The following is a 21276-nucleotide window of genomic DNA, read 5'->3' on the forward strand; positions in this document are numbered from 1 at the left end:
AATCTGCAAAACAGTCTTTGAAGAATTTTGACCAGTTGGTATCTTGAAAGTATAGTTTGACTTCATCTTAAATTGCCTTAGTATTATTTTTTTAAAGATAAGACTCTTTCCACTCCAGTCCATTCATTTAAAGGGACACTGTCAGGTAGTTTGGGCTCAACCTAAGTCTTTTTTTTTTTTTTATAATCTGTAGTAAAATAAATTTAAAGTTGTAAATTTTATGTGGATTATAGTCTTCAGAAGGGTCTAATACAAACGTGGCTGCACTGTATTAGTGCATGGAGACAAGAAATGAAGTTGAGTAGTCTCATTTCCTTGAGCTTACAATTAAATGGAAAAACTAAAGAATATAAATTGTGAGAAACAAATTTATATTTCTAAAAAGGTTCAGTGTTGTTTAATCTAGGTGGTATTAACACAGGTAGAAGAATATTGCTTTTTTTAGCCTGACATTGTCCCTTGAAATCTCTTTCTACTCTTTGGCGCCAGAAGTTCCTTAGTGCTTTAAGGTTAAGAAATCCTTCTTGCCACTCCTCCGGGGTCAGTCATGTAATCTCCAGTCCCATTCCAAAATCCTCTGGCTCTTTGAAATAAGTGGTAGTACTTTAAATGCAAAAGAAAAATCTATTAAATAACAGATAGAAAAGCTTACCATACGTTGAAGGGGGAAAAACTATTAAACAGTATGTTCAGAGTAACACGTGTTCTGTTACCAGTCATTTTTAAAGCTGTGGACTAGTTTTTGACTACCATTGTTGTTCTATCTTGCTATTGGTAAAATTTTAGTCTACCAGAAACTTGGTGAAAGTAGTGGATTAAAAGATGTAGTTTGAAATGTTAGTCATTCCTAATTACTGTTTAATAGTTTTAAAGCTGTATATGAAAGAGTGCAAACAAACTGTATTTTTTTTTTCTGATCACTGGCTCTGTGGAATCTAACTTTGCATGATTTGCTGTTTTTTTGCCCCCTTTCTCACTTCCAGGAAGAGAGCCCCCTGAGTGTGTCTAGCCCAGAGTGTATTGGTACCTGGCTGCATTACACCAGTGGTGTGGGTACTGGGCGTCGAAGACGCAGATCAGGGGAACAAATCACTTCTTCCCCTGTCTCCCCTAAATCATTGGCTTTCACATCCAGTATTTTTGGCTCATGGCAACAGGTTTTTAAACTTTACTTCATTAAACATTATTATGCATTCCAAGCAGCAACCAACTGTCTTTAAGGACATCTAATCCCTTGTTATGGATTACATTCCAAGTAAATTCTTACACTTGTCATTAAAATGCACTTTTAAAAATACTAGTTACTTCCAAGAATATTGGGGGAGGAAGGAGGAGAAAGCAAATGCATGTTTTTCACAGAATTTTCACTGAATTAGAGATATTTCCACAATGAATTAGTTTTTTTTACAGGAATTGTAAACATTAACGCTCCAGAAAAGGCATAGACTACTGTCTAATGAAACTGACTTCAGCTTTGGCTTAGTTGTCCTTTAAGACTTTAAAAACAGCATTGCTTAATTTGGTGGTAGGTAAATTGAAACTTTTTTTAAATAAATGACAGACGATGCCACTTAAAATAATTGATGTGGGGTCTGATATTATTATTCAAAACTTGTTTTGTATAGATCATATTTTCAGTGGCCTGGTATTAACTGAGCAGGAAACAAACTCTAGCACTAACCATTCTTGCCTTCACTCCTATATCTGGAGATATCTAATTAAAAAATCAAACACAGTACTTCATCCATTGAATTGTACAATATTTTGAAGACTTTTGTCTAAATATTGGGGAAAGAGCAGGACAAATGACACAGTCAAAATATCGGTGACGATCTAAAGATTGCTCAATTCAAAATATTGTCTGTATATAGGACAATGGATGGTGTTCTAACCATGCCCCTTTCTTTTTCTAAGAGTTTCAATAATTTCCATTTCCTTTTTGGAAATTTAAGGAACTTGTATATGGTAAAAGAGTGTATCAGTAAAGGCTGTGAGCATCTGAAGGCTATGCTGATAGAGCCCGTGCATGGATCAGTGACTGTATGGTGACTTCAACAGCCTGTCTGTCTTTCCTTCCCCGCTCCCATTCCCCTTTCAATACAGGAGCAGTTTAGGAGTGTGCATTTGGTAAAATAAAGTAAAATCTATCTCAACTGTCGTCTGTGGTTTCATCTCTGTCTTGGTCTGTGTTCTTTTTAATTCTGAATGCCCGCTTTGCACCACCTCATTGCAAGGACTTCATATGTGAAATGGACTCCCTTCACAAGGGGATATTGCATGATCTTTCATATTTCGTTTATGTATTTCTACTAACATTTATCATACAGCTTATTAACACTTGTCGGTCTGGAGCAGGCCAATATATCAAGTTTAGTGGACACTTCATGCTGCTATTCTATTTTTTTCTTATTTTTCTGTTTTCCATATGCAGGTCCTCTCAGAGAACAATAGTAACTTACGAACACCAAGAACTATTCTGGAACAAAAGCAGAGTGGTTTAGGTATGTACATGCAATTGAAATTTTGTTTCAAGTAAGCAGATTTTTCCAATGCTTTTTGTTTTGCACACAGATATATGATCTTGGATTTTTAAAACTCTTGTGTAAACAAGAGCAAAAAGTATTTTGAATATAATAGTATCTCCTAATTCATTGGGACAGTATAACCCACTGAGTTGACCAATATTTCAGCAGAAAAAGTTCTTTTAATGGAAACGGGATCTTAGGGAACAGTAAAACAATTGAGACTGTTCACTGATTCTTTACTCTGACCAAAGAAAGTTCTCAGGATTATTTTTAATTTTAAATTATGACTGACATGTTAATATTTTTGTGGAATTCTTTGAAAGCAAAAGCCCCAGTATGCAAACTGTTACAAACACTTCTCAAGCGAAAATAAATGTCTTCTCCTGTGGTCAGTTGAGACAACTGAAGAGATACTAGTGGGTGCAAAGAAACCCCAGCCTCCTGTCCTTCACCAAGAAACTTTAGTTTCTAATGAGAGACTGAGGTTTTTGCACCTCCCTCTCATTCCCGCCCTCAAATATTCCTATCAATGGACAGAATAATTAATTTTAACTGTGAATTATAACATCTTAACTTGCTTTAATTCAGGAAATGTTCTTCTGCTGTTACCATGAAACAGGCATTACGGTTATTATGCATTAGATAGGAAATCTTGCGCTACTGTAAGTTAGTTGTATCTTTTTCTGTAAATGCAAAAAATTGTCTGTTTTCAGAAATAACTAACTCAGGACACATTAAACAAAACACACACATAAATACCGTGCATTGCACGTTAGAAGTAAAAGTTCCGCTATCTTTCCATTTAAGGCTTTGTACTTATTTGTATGTCTTATTGCTGTGATATTCTTACTCCTGTTACATTTTCCTAGTACAATGTATACATCTTGTGGTATTGACTACTGAAGCCAATCTTTCTAACTTTTTGCTAAAATTATAGTACCCTTCTTCGATATGACACAGTATAGTTTGTAGAAGCTGTTACATTTGCGTGCATAGTTGAAGGTATTACTTTGGTGAAAAGGCTTTTGCCACAGACCAGGCACCAAGTTATATCGGCCATGATTCATCACATGTGCTACTAATGTTTCCCACTGTTGGAAGGCAATAAATCAGTGGGTAGGTGGCTGTTTTTAAATATCCTGCCATGTATATGAAATACAGACAATGAAATCTGAACTGGGCCTCCATCAAGTAATAACATTGGCTTTACAGAATAATAATGAAGATTAAAGGAAAATACAAATTCTAGACAGAGTAATTTCTTCCCATTTTCTTAATTTGGATGAGATTTTCGTAGTATAGTGGACTTTGTAAACAAAATGTCTTCACACTTAAGTGTATGAATGGTATTTCATCAATTACTTGTTAAACCACTTGTAATGGTAAAATTGTTCATGATTGGGCAACAAAAGTATACAGGTTTTTACATGGAGGACTACTTAATACAAGGGTCTTCTTTAGGAAAGAAGTGAAGCTAAACCTGGTGAAACTTCTGCTTTAAAATTCTATAGCTGGCTGTGACAATAGCTGAAATACAGATACAAGAATGGATAATTTGGTTAACTTGTTTCATGTTAAATCATGAGTGATGGAAAGTGAAATTTTTCTGTGAAAAGTCTGAGGAAAATGTGTGAGTACTTGAAGTTACAGACTGCCATGTCAAGGGGGTCAATTTCCATGAAAGCAATAAGCAAGATTTGCCAGGTTATATTTGTTTCAGAACTGCAGGTTCTAAAACATGTAACTTCCATGTCTTTTTATTTATGTATTTATTTATTTACGTTGATGCTAACTGGTAATTTTTCTTTACCGAACCTGACAACGGGAAACGAAGTCCCTTTGTTAAAGTCCAGTCCTCTCTAGTCACATGTAGCAGAAGGTGGTCAAATGTGTAAAAGTTACAATAAATTATGGTAGTTACAACCACTGTGACATTATAAGCATATTGTGAACTGTTCAAGGCACTGCCAAAGGCTGCCTTTTGTGTGGTAAGAGCCATGTGCTTGCATGTTGCATGCATCCCCAATGTGAATGGAAGAGCACCTGGTTGTTGTATGTATTTTCTCTAACTCCCATCAGGGTCTCACTGTGCGGGCCTGTTTAGCACCTCAGTACTCGGGGGTTCTTCAAGCGCACCTAACCTACAGGATTATGCTCGTACTCAACGTAAAAAGCTGACTTCTTCTGGCTGCATAGATGGTATGTGCACACTCTCTCAGATGCACACACAAATCCATGTGCACACATTGAGGTTCTAAAGATGAACCCTAGGCTACTGATTCAGTGGAATCGTAGAATCCTTTGTCTTAGCATTAATTAATTGTACGACTTTCCACTGCCTCTTTACTGCCCATAGCTTGGTTATATTAGTTTAATGACACAGTTAATCCTTGTTCCTGGCTTCTCTATTTGGTGTACCGTGTAGACAATATACATTGAAAGATTTTCAGCATGTACAGTTTAAGAACAATGAAGAGGTGAAAATGTAGTTGGAAGTGCTCATCACTTAAGCCTCTGATTTTGATAATTACATATTGACATTGAATTGAAACATATTACATTGCATGCAGAATTTACAAGGACTCAAAAGGAAAAGACCAGCTTGATACTACTGAGTGAAAATTTTAGGATTCCTTTTTGGTGGGTGTGTGGGTGTGGATAGAGGAGTGATAGGTTTTAGGCTTCAGTAATCTTGGGTAGAATAGCTTTCACAACAGGCTTCAGCATTTAAAGAAAATGTGCTAATTTACTTTTTTAACACTAAGGTCGAGCAGTATTAATGTAATTTTTTCCAACATTCACTCTTCTCAATGTTCAGCTCTAACCAGATATAACTTTGTATGCCAAAATCACCAGCTCATCCTGCTTTTCTTTCATACACTTCATTAAATACCTTGCAGTTATCAATGAAGCCACATTTTCTACTTTTAACCTCTTTTTGGCCTCTGTCCCTTTCCCCTGGTCCTTTCTGCATGCCACTTAATTCTAACGTTTTCATCTTTTTTCTTCTTTCCTTTTTTGAAATGTGTCCCTCTTTTGGTAGCTGTTATGAATTTCAGGTACCTGTTTTTCTCTTTCTCAGACACCACACGTGGTTCTGCTGTTAAAAGATTTTCTATCTCATTTGCTCGACACCCAACCAATGGTACGTTTTGCTTTTATTTAAAAAAAAAAAAATATTCCCTTGCTTCATCCCTTAATTTCATTTTATTTCAAATACGGGGTGTACAGTTTCGTCCAATCATCTGTCCTTCCTAACTTCAACCAAGCACAGTTCCAAACATATTCATAATCACTAGATACATTGATATAGTCTTAAATACCTCCTTTATTATTCATTTATATAAATACGATTTCAAAATTCACTCATCAGAAAATCTTGTGAAAATGGAAATATTGCTTATAATCATGAATTCTTTGACAAATTGCATTCTTTCCAATGTCTCAGGTGATCAGACTGTGTATGGTATATGATAAAAACAACTTTTCTGATCTTGAATGGCATATACTTCTCAATAGTTTAACATTCTACTTCTTCCTCTTCCTGCTGCTGCGCTCCACTGTTTCCCTGAGCCTTCTGAATCTAGATAAAATCACAGTATCTGACAACAGGCGTTTGCTACCATCTTCTTGAAGTGTCACTTGATTAAAAAGTAAAGTAAAATGTAGGATCCATTTCAGTTAATCTGCAGTTCTGATGACTGAACAGAAAAACTGCTACTTATCCTTGCCATACTTAATGATCAATATGTTCATCACATATGCCAGTTACTTGAATACTTCACTAATAATCAGTTAGAGTTGACTTCGTCTTGTGTTGACCTCTTGAACTCTATGGTGAAAGCTAACTCATCTCCAGTCTACCATATTTTAATGAAGCCTATCTTAACATATGCAAGTTGAAAGTATGAAATATGTTACTCATTACTTTCTAGCTCACTACATAGGCCCTACAGCATGCCCTTTAAATAGAAGTTGGCTTCAATCTTCAGCATTTATCACATCTTAGTGTAGATTTTTTCCAGATTTTTTTAATTACCATTTTAAAACTGACACAATACAGTGGCAGGGTAATAAGGTCCTGCCATTGAAAGTGAAGTGAAAATAGCCATAAAGATCTGTGCTATTGACCTCCAACAAACCTTTTACTTAAAAGATGGTTCAGGTTTAAAAAAAAAAAAAAAAAAAAAAAGCATAGTTCTCACTTTGTTTTGCTTCTGAATAAAGTCATGAAGTAGTACTTGAAATATTGTATCCATTTGGAATTTTTAGTCAATTTTTTTACTGCAGTGGCTTCCTGAAGAAAGTGTTTAGTATAAAACTGTTAGAACCACCACCAAACCTGCAGTTATTAAAAAGTTTTTAAAAGGCTGACTTAAACATCATCCTTGAAAATGAGAAAGGTGGGCCTTACTCTATATTAAAATCAAGTCAGATAATCTAAACAAAAGAGATGTACTTAAAAACTCAGTGTTGGCAAAACATTTGAAAGTTGGAAGGTGAGACTAGATTCACAGTGTAGAATCTGTTATGTAACAGTTTCAAAAAATTAGTTCTAAAGGGAACAGGCAGCAACAAACTTATTGTAACTGGATAATTTTTTAATAAAAATCTCTATTTAAACACAATTACTTTATTGTGTACATTGTGTATTCTGATTCATTTAATATAAATATTTTTCCACATACCTTTTACAATTTAATGCATGCCACATGTGCTCCTGTGAATCCTAAATGCATTCCCTGAGGTGTTCCAGGTTTCCAAGTGTTCTCTACCAACTTTTTAAAATTATCGTTGTTTGTCTGTCTTCTGGACTGTCATTTAATTCTCCCTTTCACTCTTTTATTTCCATAACTTTGTGATGTCATTACAACCTCTAACCCATTTCACAGACACTCTCCACCCCCTTATCCCCCCCCCCCCCCCCGCCCCTTCATCTTTAATTCAAGGAACACATTGAAACAAGTAATCTGACAGTGCTTTACCTTATTTTGTGGGCCTCTATGCAGAACATCCACACCTCTTTAGTGCTGGTCCATTTCCTCTGTGGAATTTCTAGGCGCCAGTGGTATGTGTTTCTAGCTATTAAATGTAAGACAGTAGGATGACTTTTTAAATTGCTGTGTTAACCCTTTCGTTGTCTTGTATGTTGAAGGGGTTACAGGTGAATACAACCAAAACCCAAGGGTGGGTAGTTGGCAGGCACATATATTATTTAAAGGGATACACACTGTCAGGCATTTTTGGCTAAAAATTGTTTTATAAAGACAACCTATTTAAAAGACATAATATGGGTAAGTGGGTTTCTGTGGTATTTGTTTAAAAAGCCATTAAAAAGTTACTAGTTTTATTTGAGTGGTCTGGGTAAATGAAATTTCAAAAAGTAAACATAAATAGTTCTTCTAAAATTTTCTTTGAAAATTCCTATAGATTTTCTATAACAGCTGTTACCATAGTAGTATTAATAATAATCATCATCATGAATAGGCATTGAAACATAAGTAGGTTTGTTTTTGTTTTTTTTAAAGCATGTGTCATGACCTAACTTGACATTGTTCCACTAAATTGTTTGTTAGACTAAAATGTAAATATTTTGGAAAACGTTTTTGTGCTGGTAACACTTCTGTTAGCTTAAAATGTAAATCTGGTGGAACTTACTGTAATGCAAAGAAAGGGTTTGCGCTTTGCATGCATGCATAGTATTTTTAGTATCTTACACTTATGCCAAACACATTTATTTTAATGCTTATACTGCAGCTTAGCTGCTGTCATATTAAAGAAAGTATACGTTGTGTGGTGGTGTTTGTTTTGCACATGACATCTGAGTTTCTAAAAACATGCAACATTAGAACTGTTATAGGGTAAGTGAAGCTGATTTAAGTACCCTTGAGCAGCTTGCTTAGCAGGATTGGCTCTCATTTGAGTCCAAGGCTGGGTCCCAATATGAATACAAAAGTTCTTGAGTTGAAATTTTGTAGGATTATTTTCTACGTAAATGCTTAGTAATGTTTTTTGAGGAAGTTCACATATTGATACCTTTACAAAGGTATCAGGAGAGAGATCACTTGATCATTACCTGTTAGGTTCAATCCCTCTGGGGCACCTGGCATTGGCCATTGTCGGTAGACAGGATACTGGGCTGGATGGACCTTTGGTCTGACCCAGTCAGGCCATTCTTATGTTTTATGTTTAAAAAAAAATGTACCTTGAACTGAAATTTTAGACATTCTTTAAGTATTGTCTTTTCATTGAAATAAACATCTCTGAAGAAATATACCAATTTCTAATTTTTCAGTTCAATACTGTAAATTTAATGTTGCAGCTGTATATAAGAATGCTAATGTGGACTAGTGTCTCCTCTTTTGAAATGCTGTGGGATGCAGATTTCATTGAGTGCTATCAAGCTTACATCAGTTCACAAAACTGCACTATTAAGCATAGATATGTATTTTAAATGCTTTGTTTTATTTCATTAGGAATAAAAATGTGCATGGCTGGTTTATGAAATGTCAATATGTCTATACTAATATTGGGAAACAAAGTTAATAACACTTCAATTTTGACTTGGTATCATTTGCAGTTTTAAGTTGTGAAATTTCTAGTGATATAAATCATTGTTTTAGTAAAGATAGGTATAAATGTTTGTTATAAAATTAAAATATAGTTTCAAGGTAAAAAAATGCTGGTAGTGGTCTTGGAGGACCTTAAAGTGGAAACCTAAAGCTAGTCTTGTCCCTAGGATACCTGAGAGGCTAGAGAGTGTATGCTACAAGGCACTGCCTGTCAGGAATGCCAATGTTTTCAGCTGTTCTCTGTCAGAGCAACTCAGTTAAAAATGTTCACAGCATGACCACGCTGCTACTCCATCTTGAATGAATTAGTTACCTATATGTTGTTATGGCCGGTATGGGAACAAGTAGGGAAAATACTGACATTCCCCACCTTTTTTAATGATTGAATAAGTTAGTCTGGAACAGTAGTTAACTTCCTGTACTGAGCAAAGATATATTTTGTATCTGTGTACACTGATTTATGTGGACATGGGTTTTGTAGTCTGCAGTACGCTATCTTGAGCTTACTATATAATGGAATCTGACATACCTTGTTCTAACTCCATATTGCATAGCATTTTATGTCATGACTTCAAGGATATTGTATGTTTGCATGTTTTGATATCAGACATGTACTTTATGTTCATTTTTATGCAGTGTTTCCTATCTGTACAACAGTTCCATTCTGGTCTTATTTCTAATGTCTGGAAATCCTCTCTCTCTCTCTTTATTTTTGTAGGTTTTGAACTATATTCCATGGTGCCTTCCATCTGCCCTCTAGAAACCCTGCACAACTCCCTGTCTTTAAAGCAGGTGGATGAATTTCTTGCCTCCATTGCTGCTACTTCAAGTGACAACCTACCGGAGATGTCTACTGATCTATGTTGTAATTAATTTTTTTTTTTACTATAAACCATAAACACTATTGGTCATAGTTGATCCATAGGCCATTTCTCAAAGTGAACAGACCAAAACGATTATCAGTGACTGGATGACTAACATAGCGAATATCAGTGTAAATGGGGTAGGATATGAGGCTAAAATATGGAAAAAACAAATTAAGAATTACTTAGCAAATTCATAGGTCTTTGAGTCAGCAGGTCCTGATGAAATGTGTCCTAGAATACTTAAGGAACTGGCTGAAGAAATCTCTGAACCATAAGCAATTCTCTTTGAGAATTCATGGAGGACAGGAGAGATCCCAGAGGATCCGAAAAGGGCAAACATATTACTGGTCTATAAAAATGGGAATAAGGACAACTCAGGGAATCGTGAACCAGACAGCTTAATTTTGGTACCCAGAAAGATAATTGAGCAAATAATCAAACAATCACTTTGTAAGCACCTAGAAGAAAATAAGCTGATAAGTAACAGTCAACATGGATTTGTCAAGAACAAATCATGTCAAACCAACTGGGTAACAAAGCTTGTGGATGGGGGAGAGCAGCACACATGCTATATCTCGACTTTAAGGCTTTTGTCACTGTCTCATATGACCTTCTTATAAACAAACTAGTGAAATATAGCCTAGACCAATGGTAGCCAATTATTTTTTGTCAAGGTCCAAATTTCTTTGTCAAGGTATAGTCAAAGTCCGGGCTCCGGAGAAAATAATAATTTAAAAAGATAAATAAATAAAAAGATTTGGGGCCATTCAAAAGTGTCTGGCGGTCTGGATTTGGCCTGTGGTCCACCTGTTGACTATCCCTGACCTAGATGAACTTACTACTGTAAGGGAGAGTGCACAACTGGTTGGAAAACTGTACTCAAAGTAGTTAAGTGGTTCACAGTCAAGTTGGAAAGGCATATGAAGTGGTTCCCACAGAGATCTGTCCTGGGTCTGGGTCTAGTCAATATCTTCATAAATGCTTGGATAATGGTATAGAGAGTATACTTACAAAGTTTGTGGACAATACCAAACTGGGAGGCATTGCAAGCAGTGTGGAGGACAATTCAAAGTGATCTTGACAAAATGGTCTGAAATAAAATAGGGTGAAATTCAGTAAGGACAAATGCGAAGTACTACATTTAGGAAGGAATAATCAACTGCACAATACCAAATGGGAAATGACTGCCTAACGAGGAGTTCTGCAGAAAAGGATCTGGGGTTTATAGAGGATCACAAAGTAAATATGAGTCGACAGTGTAATACTGTTGTAAAAAAAGTGAACATTATTCTGGGATGTGTTAGCAGGAGTCTTAACTGGAGTAGTGTGCACCACGCTCATGGAAAGATGTGATCAAATTGGAGAGAATTCAGAAGAGAGCAACAAAAATGATTAAAGGTCTAAAAATCATGACCTAAGAGGAAATATTGAAAAAACTGGGTTTGTTTAGTCTGGAAAAGAGAAGACTGAGGAAGGACATAACAGTCTTCAAGTATGTAAAAGGTTGTTGTTATAAAGAGGAGGGTGATACATTGTTATTCACTGAGGACAGGACAAGAAGTAATGGGTCTAAATTGCAGCAAGGGAGATTTAGGTTAGATGTTAAGAAAATCATCTTAACTGGAAGGGTAGTTAAGCACTGGAACAAATTACCTGGGGGAGGGTGTTGTGGAATCTCAATCATTGGGGCGGGGGTTAAGAACAGGTTGACGAAGAGCTGTCAGGGATGGGCTAGATAATACTTAGTCCTGCCTCAGTGCAGGGGACTGGACTAGATGACCTATTGAGGTCCCTTCCAGTCCTACATTTCTATGATTCTATAATTTACCAAAAATGTTAATCAACTCTTAATATGTTTGAAATACTTTTTCACTATGTGGTCATTGGTTTCTTTTTAATATGGCAAACTTGGGAACATTATCATACTTGAGCCAATTAATTATTCTCTTATTTTAGTGAAAACACTCTTCCCCACCCACATTATTGCAAGTCTGGAATGCAGGGGAAAATCAGTTTTACTAGTGTCAAATATGCAGTACTTTGTGGTTTACGCTACATTTCCACGTTGGATGTAATTTGTTACAGGATATCTGTTAATGCCAATGTTAACTAAACCAAACTTAAATGTGTTGTGCGTCTTGTATGCTTTGTGGTATGTATATTATGGCAAATAGATGTTAAACTACACAGTTAACCAGAAATACAGGAATAGAAAATATGGTATGTTCAACCTGGCTGAACTAATGTTCCTTCTAGAAACATAACATCTGTATTTCCTGTTTCTTTTTTTATTATTGAATCTGAATGTTCCACATGCACAATACCTTTTCATTTAATTTTCTTTCTATAAAAGATTCCCTATGCTACATGTTTATGTTTAAATGGTCCTGAATAGAACTTCAAGTTTGCATCTTGTTGATGTGAATGTGCTGGGGATGATTGCCTTCCACTGTGTCTCTGTTGCTGCTTCTCTTGAAACAGTTTTCTGCAATGCTAGACTTGCAAGATGTGTGGTTTTCACTGTGATATTTATACTTTTTGTGTAGGGTGAAAGGGGAAATGCAAACTTTTGAGGGGCATGTAAAGAAATTATACTACTTGTGGTAAAAATTGTACTTGCTATTCTTTGATATAGTATAACAAACAAGATTAGTTTCCTCTTTCTAGTGTTTTTACTTTGACAGCACTTTATGAATAGTCCGTTTCATTTTTTACCCAGTGTAGTCAATTCCCCATCTTGTTTTATGTGTCTTCTATACATGAACAGATGGAGAAACATTTTTTTGAAATAGAAAAATGATTGTAAAATGTACACGGAGGCTCACCAGCAGGTATACTACATTTAGGGGGGAAAAGGAGGTTTTAAGCGGATAGGTTTCAGAGTAACAGCCGTGTTAGTCTGTATTCGCAAAAAGAAAAGGAGGACTTGTGGCACCTTAGAGACTAACCAATTTATTTGAGCATGAGCTTTCGTGAGCTACAGCTCACTTCATCGGATGCATACTGTGGAAATCGCAGAAGACATTTTATACACAGACACCATGAAACAATGCCTCCTCCCACCCCACTCTCCTGCTGGTAATAGCTTATCTAAAGTGATCATCAAGTTGGGCCATTTCCAGCACAAATCCAGGTTTTCTCACCCTCCGCCCTCCCACAAACTAACTCACTCTCTTGCTGGTAATAGCCCATCCAAAGTGACCACTGTCTTCACAATGCATATGATAATCAAGGTGGGCCATTTCCTGCAGAAATCCAGGTTCTCTCACCCCGTCACCCCCCTCCAAAAACCACACATGCAAACTCACTCTCCTGCTGGTAATAGCCTATCCAAAGTGACCACTCTCCTTACAACCTGCATGAAAATCAAAGTGGGCCATTTCCAGCACAAATCCAGGTTTTCTCACTCCCCCACCCCCATACTCACACAAACTCACTCTCCTGCTGGTAATAGCTCATCCGAAGTGACCACTCCCCCTACAATGTGCATGATAATCAAGGTGGGCCATTTCCAGCACAAATCCAGGTTTTCTCACCCCCCCCCCCCCCCACACACACACAAACTCACTCTCCTGCTGGCAATAGCTCATCCAAACCGACCACTCTCCCCACACTGTGCATGGCAATCAAGGTGGGCCACTTCCAGCATAAATCCAAGTTTAACCAGAACGTCTGAGGGGGGGAGGAAAAAACAAGGGGAAATAGGCTACTTTGCATAATGACTTAGCCACTCCCAGTCTCTATTTAAGCCTAAATTAATAGTATCCAATTTGCAAATGAATTCCAATTCAGCAGTTTCTCGCTGGACTCTGGATTTGAAGTTTTTTTGTTGTAAGATAGCGACCTTCATGTCTCTGATTGCGTGACCAGAGAGATTGAAGTGTTCTCCGACTGGTTTATGAATGTTATAATTCTTGACATCTGATTTGTGTCCATTTATTCTTTTACGTAGAGACTGTCCAGTTTGACCAATGTATATGGCAGAGGGGCATTGCTGGCACATGATGGCATATATCACATTGGTGGATGTGCAGGTGAACGAGCCTCTGATAGTGTGGCTGATGTTATTGGGCCCTGTGATGATGTCCCCTGAATAGATATGTGGGCACAGTTACATAAACACCACCCTATACCGGAAACCTACTGACCGCTATTCCTACCTACATGCCTCCAGCTTTCACCCTGACCGCACCACACTATCCATCGTCTACAGCCAAGCTCTGCGATACAACCGCATTTGCTCCAATCCCTCAGACAGAGACAAACACCTACAAGATCTCTATCAAGCATTCTTACAACTACAATACCCACCTGCGGAAGTGAAGAAACAGATTGATAGAGCCAGAAGAGTTCCCAGAAGTCACCTACTACAGGACAGGCCTAACAAAGAAAATAACAGAACGCCACTAGCTGTCACCTTCAGCCCCCAACTAAAACCCCTCCAACGCATTATTAAGGATCTACAACCTATCCTGAAGGATGACTCAACACTCTCACAAATCTTGGGAGACAGGCCAGTCCTTGCCTACAGACAACCCCCCAACCTGAAGCGAATACTCACCAACAACCACATACCACACAACAGAACCACTAACCCAGGAACCTATCCTTGCAACAAAGCCCGTTGCCAACTGTGCCCACATATCTATTCAGGGGACACCATCACAGGGCCTAATAACATCAGCCACACTATCAGAGGCTCGTTCACCTGCACATCCACCAATGTGATATATGCCATCATGTGCCAGCAATGCCCCTCTGCCATGTACATTGGTCAAACTGGACAGTCTCTACGTAAAAGAATAAATGGACACAAATCAGATGTCAAGAATTATAACATTCAGAAGCCAGTCAGAGAACACTTCAATCTCTCTGGTCACGCAATCAGAGACATGAAGGTCGCTATCTTACAACAAAAAAATTTCAAATCCAGAGTCCAGCGAGAAACTGCTGAATTGGAATTCATTTGCAAATTGGATACTATTAATTTAGGCTTAAATAGAGACTGGGAGTGGCTAAGTCATTATGCAAGGTAGCCTATTTCCCCTTGTTTTTTCCTCCCCCCCTCAGAAGTTCTGGTTAAACTTGGATTTATGCTGGAAGTGGCCCACCTTGATTGCCATGCACATTGTAGGGGGAGTGGTCACTTCGGATGAGCTATTACCAGCAGGAGAGTGAGTTTGTGGGGGGGGGGAGTGAGAGAACCTGGATTTGTGTTGGAAATGGCCCACTTTGATTTTCATGCAGGTTGTAAGGAGAGTGGTCACTTTGGATAGGCTATTACCAGCAGGAGAGTGAGTTTGTGTGTGTGGTTTTTGGAGGGGGGTGACGGGGTGAGAGAACCTGGATTTCTGCAGGAAATGGCCCACCTTGATTATCATATGCATTGTGAAGACAGTGGTCACTTTGGATGGGCTATTACCAGCAAGAGAGTGAGTTAGTTTGTGGGAGGGCGGAGGGTGAGAAAACCTGGATTTGTGCTGGAAATGGCCCAACTTGATGATCACTTTAGATAAGCTATTACCAGCAGGAGAGTGGGGTGGGAGGAGGCATTGTTTCATGGTGTCTGTGTATAAAATGTCTTCTGCGATTTCCACAGTATGCATCCGATGAAGTGAGCTGTAGCTCACGAAAGCTCATGCTCAAATAAATTGGTTAGTCTCTAAGGTGCCACAAGTCCTCCTTTTCTTTAAGCGGATAGTGTCCCTTTAAAATGCAATCTTAATTTTCAGGATTCAATAGAAAAATAATTGTCGTTTCCGATGTTGAGAGGAAACCTAGAGGGCTTGAGACCTTAAAGAATTAAATGGTTAACTGTTGGAAAGGAAGTGGGTCAGGTTGCCCTGTTTTTTGAGGGAGTGTTTGGCAGTTGGAAGGAGGAGGGAGTCTTAGTTAGTGGCTATGGGAAAGGGCTCCCCTGTGTGTATGGAGTTGGCTTTTATTGGTAACAAGTTTTGGTACTTGGGAGGAAGGGTCAGTGCTCTTGTTACTGACAGGATGGAGCATGAATGCTTTTGGCAGCAGAAAGTAGTATTTTTCCCCACCCTATTTGCCTTTGGGGAGTATTCATTTGTGTGTGGACCCTTTTTTTTTTTTTTTTTTTTTTTTGGTCCTCTTCCTATGATGTCTTCTAGCAGTTACCAAATGTCTATTTGCTCCATTATAGGCTTGTTAATTAGATGTCTCAGACTAGGTAGAGCAAACAAAATGCCAGTCCTCGCAGCATTACATGCCCTGTCAAAAATCAGAAGCACTTCTGGCAAAGCAACAATCGCTATTCACTAACCTGATTATTCCTGGCACTGTGAAGCTCTTGTGTTGCTTTCTTAAGATGGATCAGGCAGATTTCATCTCCTTCCCCACACTATGAAGCCACGATAAAGACCAAAAACCCAAAATCCATGGCTGGATTCCAGAGTCCATAAGTATAGACTTTGTGCCTTTTTTTCATTTTGGTAATCTGCAAATACTTGACAAACGTTTTGTTCATGATGGTAAAGACAACCTTTTTTTTTTTCCCCCGCTTCAGCTTCAGCGTATTTGAGTTCACTGTCTGGAAGAAAAAGTTCTTTAAATACATACACCCCTGCAAAAATCCAACCAACACCACTTGCAGCCTTGCCTGAGAGGCTAGCAATAGAGAAACCAGCCTTATGTAAGTAACTTCTGTCACAGAGGCAGAACAGCTCATTCTTTTTGCTTAAATATACCCAATAGTTATTCAAGATGCAAAGATTTGTTACATATTTAAGATAGTGTGCCATCTACTTGTTGAATAATTTCTTCAAGAATGTTATGAAATAGCAGCCCTATCCTTGTATTTGGAATCATTCAGATAGTCACAAAATAAATTCATTAGGGCATTGTACTTTAAAAATAACACTTCAGCAATAAGGGCTGAACTGTGGCCTCCATAGAATACAGATGTAGTGTACCCTGGTGGTTACAAACAAACTTTCAAATTGTATTCAGGTGACTTGGTGGCAGTCAATCTGCAGTTAGGACTAGACTTCCAGATTTAGACTCAAGGCAGTTAGACACAGTGTGTTTAATAATAAAAAAAAAAAGGCAGCAACACACAAATATTTTGGTGATAAAGGCAGTTTTAATGTACTATGGCTCTTCAGAAATCTAGTATCTCTGATGATTGTCCTAATGCAAACGTATAATCGAGCTACTGTGTGTTAAATAAATCAGCAGAGAGGAAAGGATCATTCCACCCATGCAGGTGAAGGTCTGAGTAGTGTCCAACGGCTCCCAATAGCCCCATAGGGTTTAGATTTTAGTTTTGATGGGTTAGACTTGGGAAGGCTTTAGCAATTGATAGTAATCAAATTCAGTGTTTCTCCCTGTGTTAAACAGATGAAATTTAGCCTTGGAGTGATGCATACAAACAAATAAATAAAACTACCAATTAAACAAATTTTGAATCATGACTAATTCTTTGCAGCTGTTTATCAAGTACATGAGGCACTTGTCACATTGTTATAGGATCATAGACTCATAAGATTGGAAGGGACCTTAAGGGTTCATATAGTCCAGTCCTCTGCACTCATTACAGCACTAAGTATTATCTAAACCATCCCTGACAGGTGTTTGTCTAACCTGCTATTAAAAATCTCCAATGATGGAGATTCCACAACCTCCGTAGGTAATTTATTCCAGTGCTTAACCACCCTGACAGGAAGTTTTTCCTAATGTCCAACCTAAACCTCCCTTGTTGCAATTTAAGCCCATTGCTTCTTGTCCTATCTGATATTAATATGATCCAAATGAAACAGAGCTCTTTTTTCAGTTGCTCTTGGGTTTCTTCAAAGTGAAGCCATTTTTCTAACAATAAATTTAACCTCGTACAGTAAGGTTCAGATTCTAATGACTGATCCAGTTTACAACTAAATTCTGTAAATCACAATAAATATATTATGCAACAGATGAATCATAAAGAGGGTGACTGACTTTCACCTTAATCATTTGCCAATAGATCCATTCCAGTGAAGCCATTCTCCACAGGCCCAGTGTCTATTTAAGAAACAAAGTTTCCTAGGTTTTTTCTAGCTCTGACTGAAATCTTTGTCAAGTTCATCCAGTCTTGACAGGTTCTGTTTATCTGTCTGTCTATTCAGTCTTGACAGGTTCTGTCTCCAAGAGAACCATGTCTAAATACTGAGCCCTATAAACGTAGCCTTCAAGTTCTAGATTTGCCTAGCAAGGCTCACTCTGTGAGAGTTTGCCAACTTCTTACCCGATGTCTATCCAGGAGATTTGAAAAGAAGCAGAATTGTCTTTTCTACGTGCATTTACAAAATGCTGTTCTTTAGATTTGACCTATCTGTTACAAAATTTTCCATTTGAAGGGTCCTCAGACTTTTCTGCCCTCCCTATTTAATACTTTGGTGTTACATCTTTCTGATAGCTGTTATAACAGTGTACTTCCCAGAAATATATTTCAGGGTGGTAACTATCTTTATCCCTTCAAGATGTCTTATGTTTGTTCTTTAGGATATGTCTTGTTTAGTTTTTTGCTTCCTGTTGCAATGTGATTCCCCTCCCCCCGAGTCAAGCATTTATCTTCTCCAGAGATTTAAGGGATATTGAAGTTTGTCTTCTGTCCTTTTTAATTGGCTGTTTGGGGTCTATTGTTGCTTCCTGCTTAAAAGAAGCTGACTGTTTGGAGCACTGAAGCCAGTCTAACTATCACGGCAGGAATACCATATAACTCCCCTATTGGGTCCAGTGTTTTAGAGCCTTTGGCTGAGATTTCCCACAAAGCCTATGCACAGGTACATGAATCCAAGAATTTTTATTTGTTTGACTATAACTAATCATATGAAAAACTTCAATACTATTGTAAATGACTATAGTAAAAGATTGAACATCTTATTGTAAAAATACCAAACTGAAACTGCTTTCTCTATCTTCAGTTTATACTAGAAATTTGCTTCAACACATTTTTAAGTTGTTGGCTAAAGTATATACGTAAATCTGTTTAAAAATGCTGTCAAGAACAGTTTGTAAAAACTTTCCTTTATTTGTTCTACAGCTCTGAGAAGCTTGAAAATATTATTTCCCACCAATTTCCTGCCTCTTCATTAGACAGAAAGAATTGCTTGTTTTTCTGTGGCTTTCAGGGCAGCTCAGATAAATATAATTTGTTAAAATGTGTTCCCTCTTCTGGCTGTCTGATTTCTATAAGAGCAGATGTTAGAGGGTTTCACAAACAGTTGCTCTTGGTGGGTTATTTTTTTCATCTGTGGCAGACTATTGAATTTCAAGAGTGAATTGCTCAACACATTGTAACAGTGTCAAAGCAGGTCTAACTTTAAGTCCAAACATCTCAAAAGTTACTTAATTCACTTGTTACTTAGTGATTATAATGGGTTACCTGAATTCAGTTTACAGCAAGATTGATGTAAGTTTTAATATTGACCTTTCTTTTGCTGTACAATCTTACCAGTGTAGGGTTTTTTGCTTCTCTGCAGCTACCAGCGGACCCTCCAGTGGCATCTCTGATGTTACACCATCTCCTAAAGAATCTAGCTTGATATAAAATTTGGTGATTAAACCGTTACTGAGAAGAAATGAAGCACTTCGGACAAAATTGGAAGCATCTTCCTTCAAAAACAATCTTCAATGTGCATTTTTAATGGTAGAAAAGCAAACTAAATCTTGACTCAACTCTCCAAAGCCATTCATGTCTCTGTCTGTCTTGGTGCACTTACCTGTATATAATTTCAATACTCTTAGCTAGTGCACACTGTATATATTCAGCTGAAAAGTCTGTTCTCATTTTCTAAAATATTTAAGGCAAAGAGGTTTACTCAGCAGTTCAATGAATTGCACAACTTTAATGAAAAAGCTGCACGCCGGTTTTCCCAGTGTCTGTTTACTATATATGTATACTAAGCAAAAAGAAAAACGCCCCAACCCAATGGTATGTATTATAATGGCTCTCCAAGCGCCATTGTAGTTGTCATTATAAACTCCTATTTTCAAGGGGTTTATAATGTGGCTGTGAATTTTTTTCCTGGGCTGAAATTTGATGCACATGATCTTGGTTAGGAGCATTTTTTTATTTGAATACATTTCCAAAGAAATCGCTTGACTCTTTGAGTTAAACAAGAGCTTCTTGCATTTGAATTTTTTAATACCATATATGCTGCAGTAACTAGGCACAATGGGGTGAAGTAAGGATAGTGTATTTTCACTTTGAATCTCCTTGTTGTTTGTTTACATCAGACTCCTAACATTTGAATATACTTTTTATTTTGTTGTTTAATATACACGGTTATATAAGGTATATGTCTGTATATCCTCCTACAGAAAAGATTTCTGTTTATATATTTTCTTATTCTAAGAAATTCTTTTGTTTACTGAAGAAGATGCCTTTATTTGCTACATAGGTTTGTTTTTTAAAAAGTCACTTAAAAAAAGGCCACATTAAAAGACAAGGTTTTTAAGGAGCGATTACAGTTGGTCTGGTATCTAACTCTAAATACCCCATCTGTAGGTGGTGCGTCCTACCGCCCTTTCATATTAAAGAGAAACTGCAGTGTTACCAGAATGTTTAATGTTTCCAAGTTTATCTGAATATTTTAGCTTCAGCATTTTCTGTAATGTTCATACCACTGGCATTCTAAACGCAGCTGTTGTCAGCGGCTCTCATTAAGACTGTTGAAGACTTTATTAGAACTATGAGAAGCTTTAGCAACTCAGATTATGCTTTTAAATGGTCAGATTTTGAAGAGCAATCATCCAGGTTCAGCAGTTTTGTGCTTTCATCTGTGGCATTTAGAATTATAGAATGTATTCAAAATGGCATTGTCCCCTTTTGAAAGTTCAGGCGGCTGATTATTAATAATGACTTTATAAACTGCAAGTTAGACTTTTTTTTCCAGTTTAAATTACAAGAGATTTAGTGTCAAAGAAATATTTAAGCATAAGAACCTTGTTTTCCTTATCCAGAAATTCTCAGTGTAACTACAGTTATGCTATGAACTTGCCATAGTCAGTACAAATCTTTAAATAGGGCACATGTGAAATGGCTTCTAAAAAATAGTCCTATTAAGTGCTGACTAAATAAATTATACCAAAAACATAAAGGGTTCACAGCTATATATTTCAAACATTTCATTTTCTATAATGTAACCATGTAGTATGGACAATGTTTGTCTTGCACACATTTGAATGTACACATCATGTTTACTGTTTTTAAAAACACTATTAAAATTAAGCGTGCATATCATTCCAGTCAACCAAAGCTCTGGTATAAAAATTTTGATGCGCTCCTAAATAAAAAACAAGGTTAATGGCTAA

General features: G+C 37.2%; 1 protein-coding gene across 16 annotated transcripts in view; it reads left to right on the top strand.

Moving 5' to 3' along the window:
- The window catches only part of PPIP5K2 (diphosphoinositol pentakisphosphate kinase 2), a 101712-nt gene extending 80436 nt beyond the window's left edge, over nucleotides 1-21276 (top strand). For 3 of the 16 annotated variants that reach the window (XM_037903322.2, XM_037903323.2, XM_043546553.1), the window contains 7 exons: nucleotides 984-1157; nucleotides 2432-2501; nucleotides 4605-4724; nucleotides 5608-5670; nucleotides 9816-9962; nucleotides 16493-16618; nucleotides 19443-21276. In XM_037903322.2, coding sequence (XP_037759250.1) covers nucleotides 984-1157; nucleotides 2432-2501; nucleotides 4605-4724; nucleotides 5608-5670; nucleotides 9816-9962; nucleotides 16493-16618; nucleotides 19443-19510 — 768 coding nt within the window. In that variant the 3' untranslated portion in view covers nucleotides 19511-21276. Of the gene's footprint in view, nucleotides 1-983; nucleotides 1158-2431; nucleotides 2502-4604; nucleotides 4725-5607; nucleotides 5671-9815; nucleotides 9963-16492; nucleotides 16619-18620; nucleotides 18744-19442 lie in introns of those variants that run through there. The other 13 variants (XM_037903325.2, XM_043546556.1, XM_043546557.1 and 10 more) reach the window with 8 other exon arrangements.

The sequence above is a fragment of the Chelonia mydas genome, chromosome 5 (assembly GCF_015237465.2).
Source record: "Chelonia mydas isolate rCheMyd1 chromosome 5, rCheMyd1.pri.v2, whole genome shotgun sequence".
Lineage (NCBI taxonomy): Eukaryota > Metazoa > Chordata > Testudines > Cheloniidae > Chelonia > Chelonia mydas.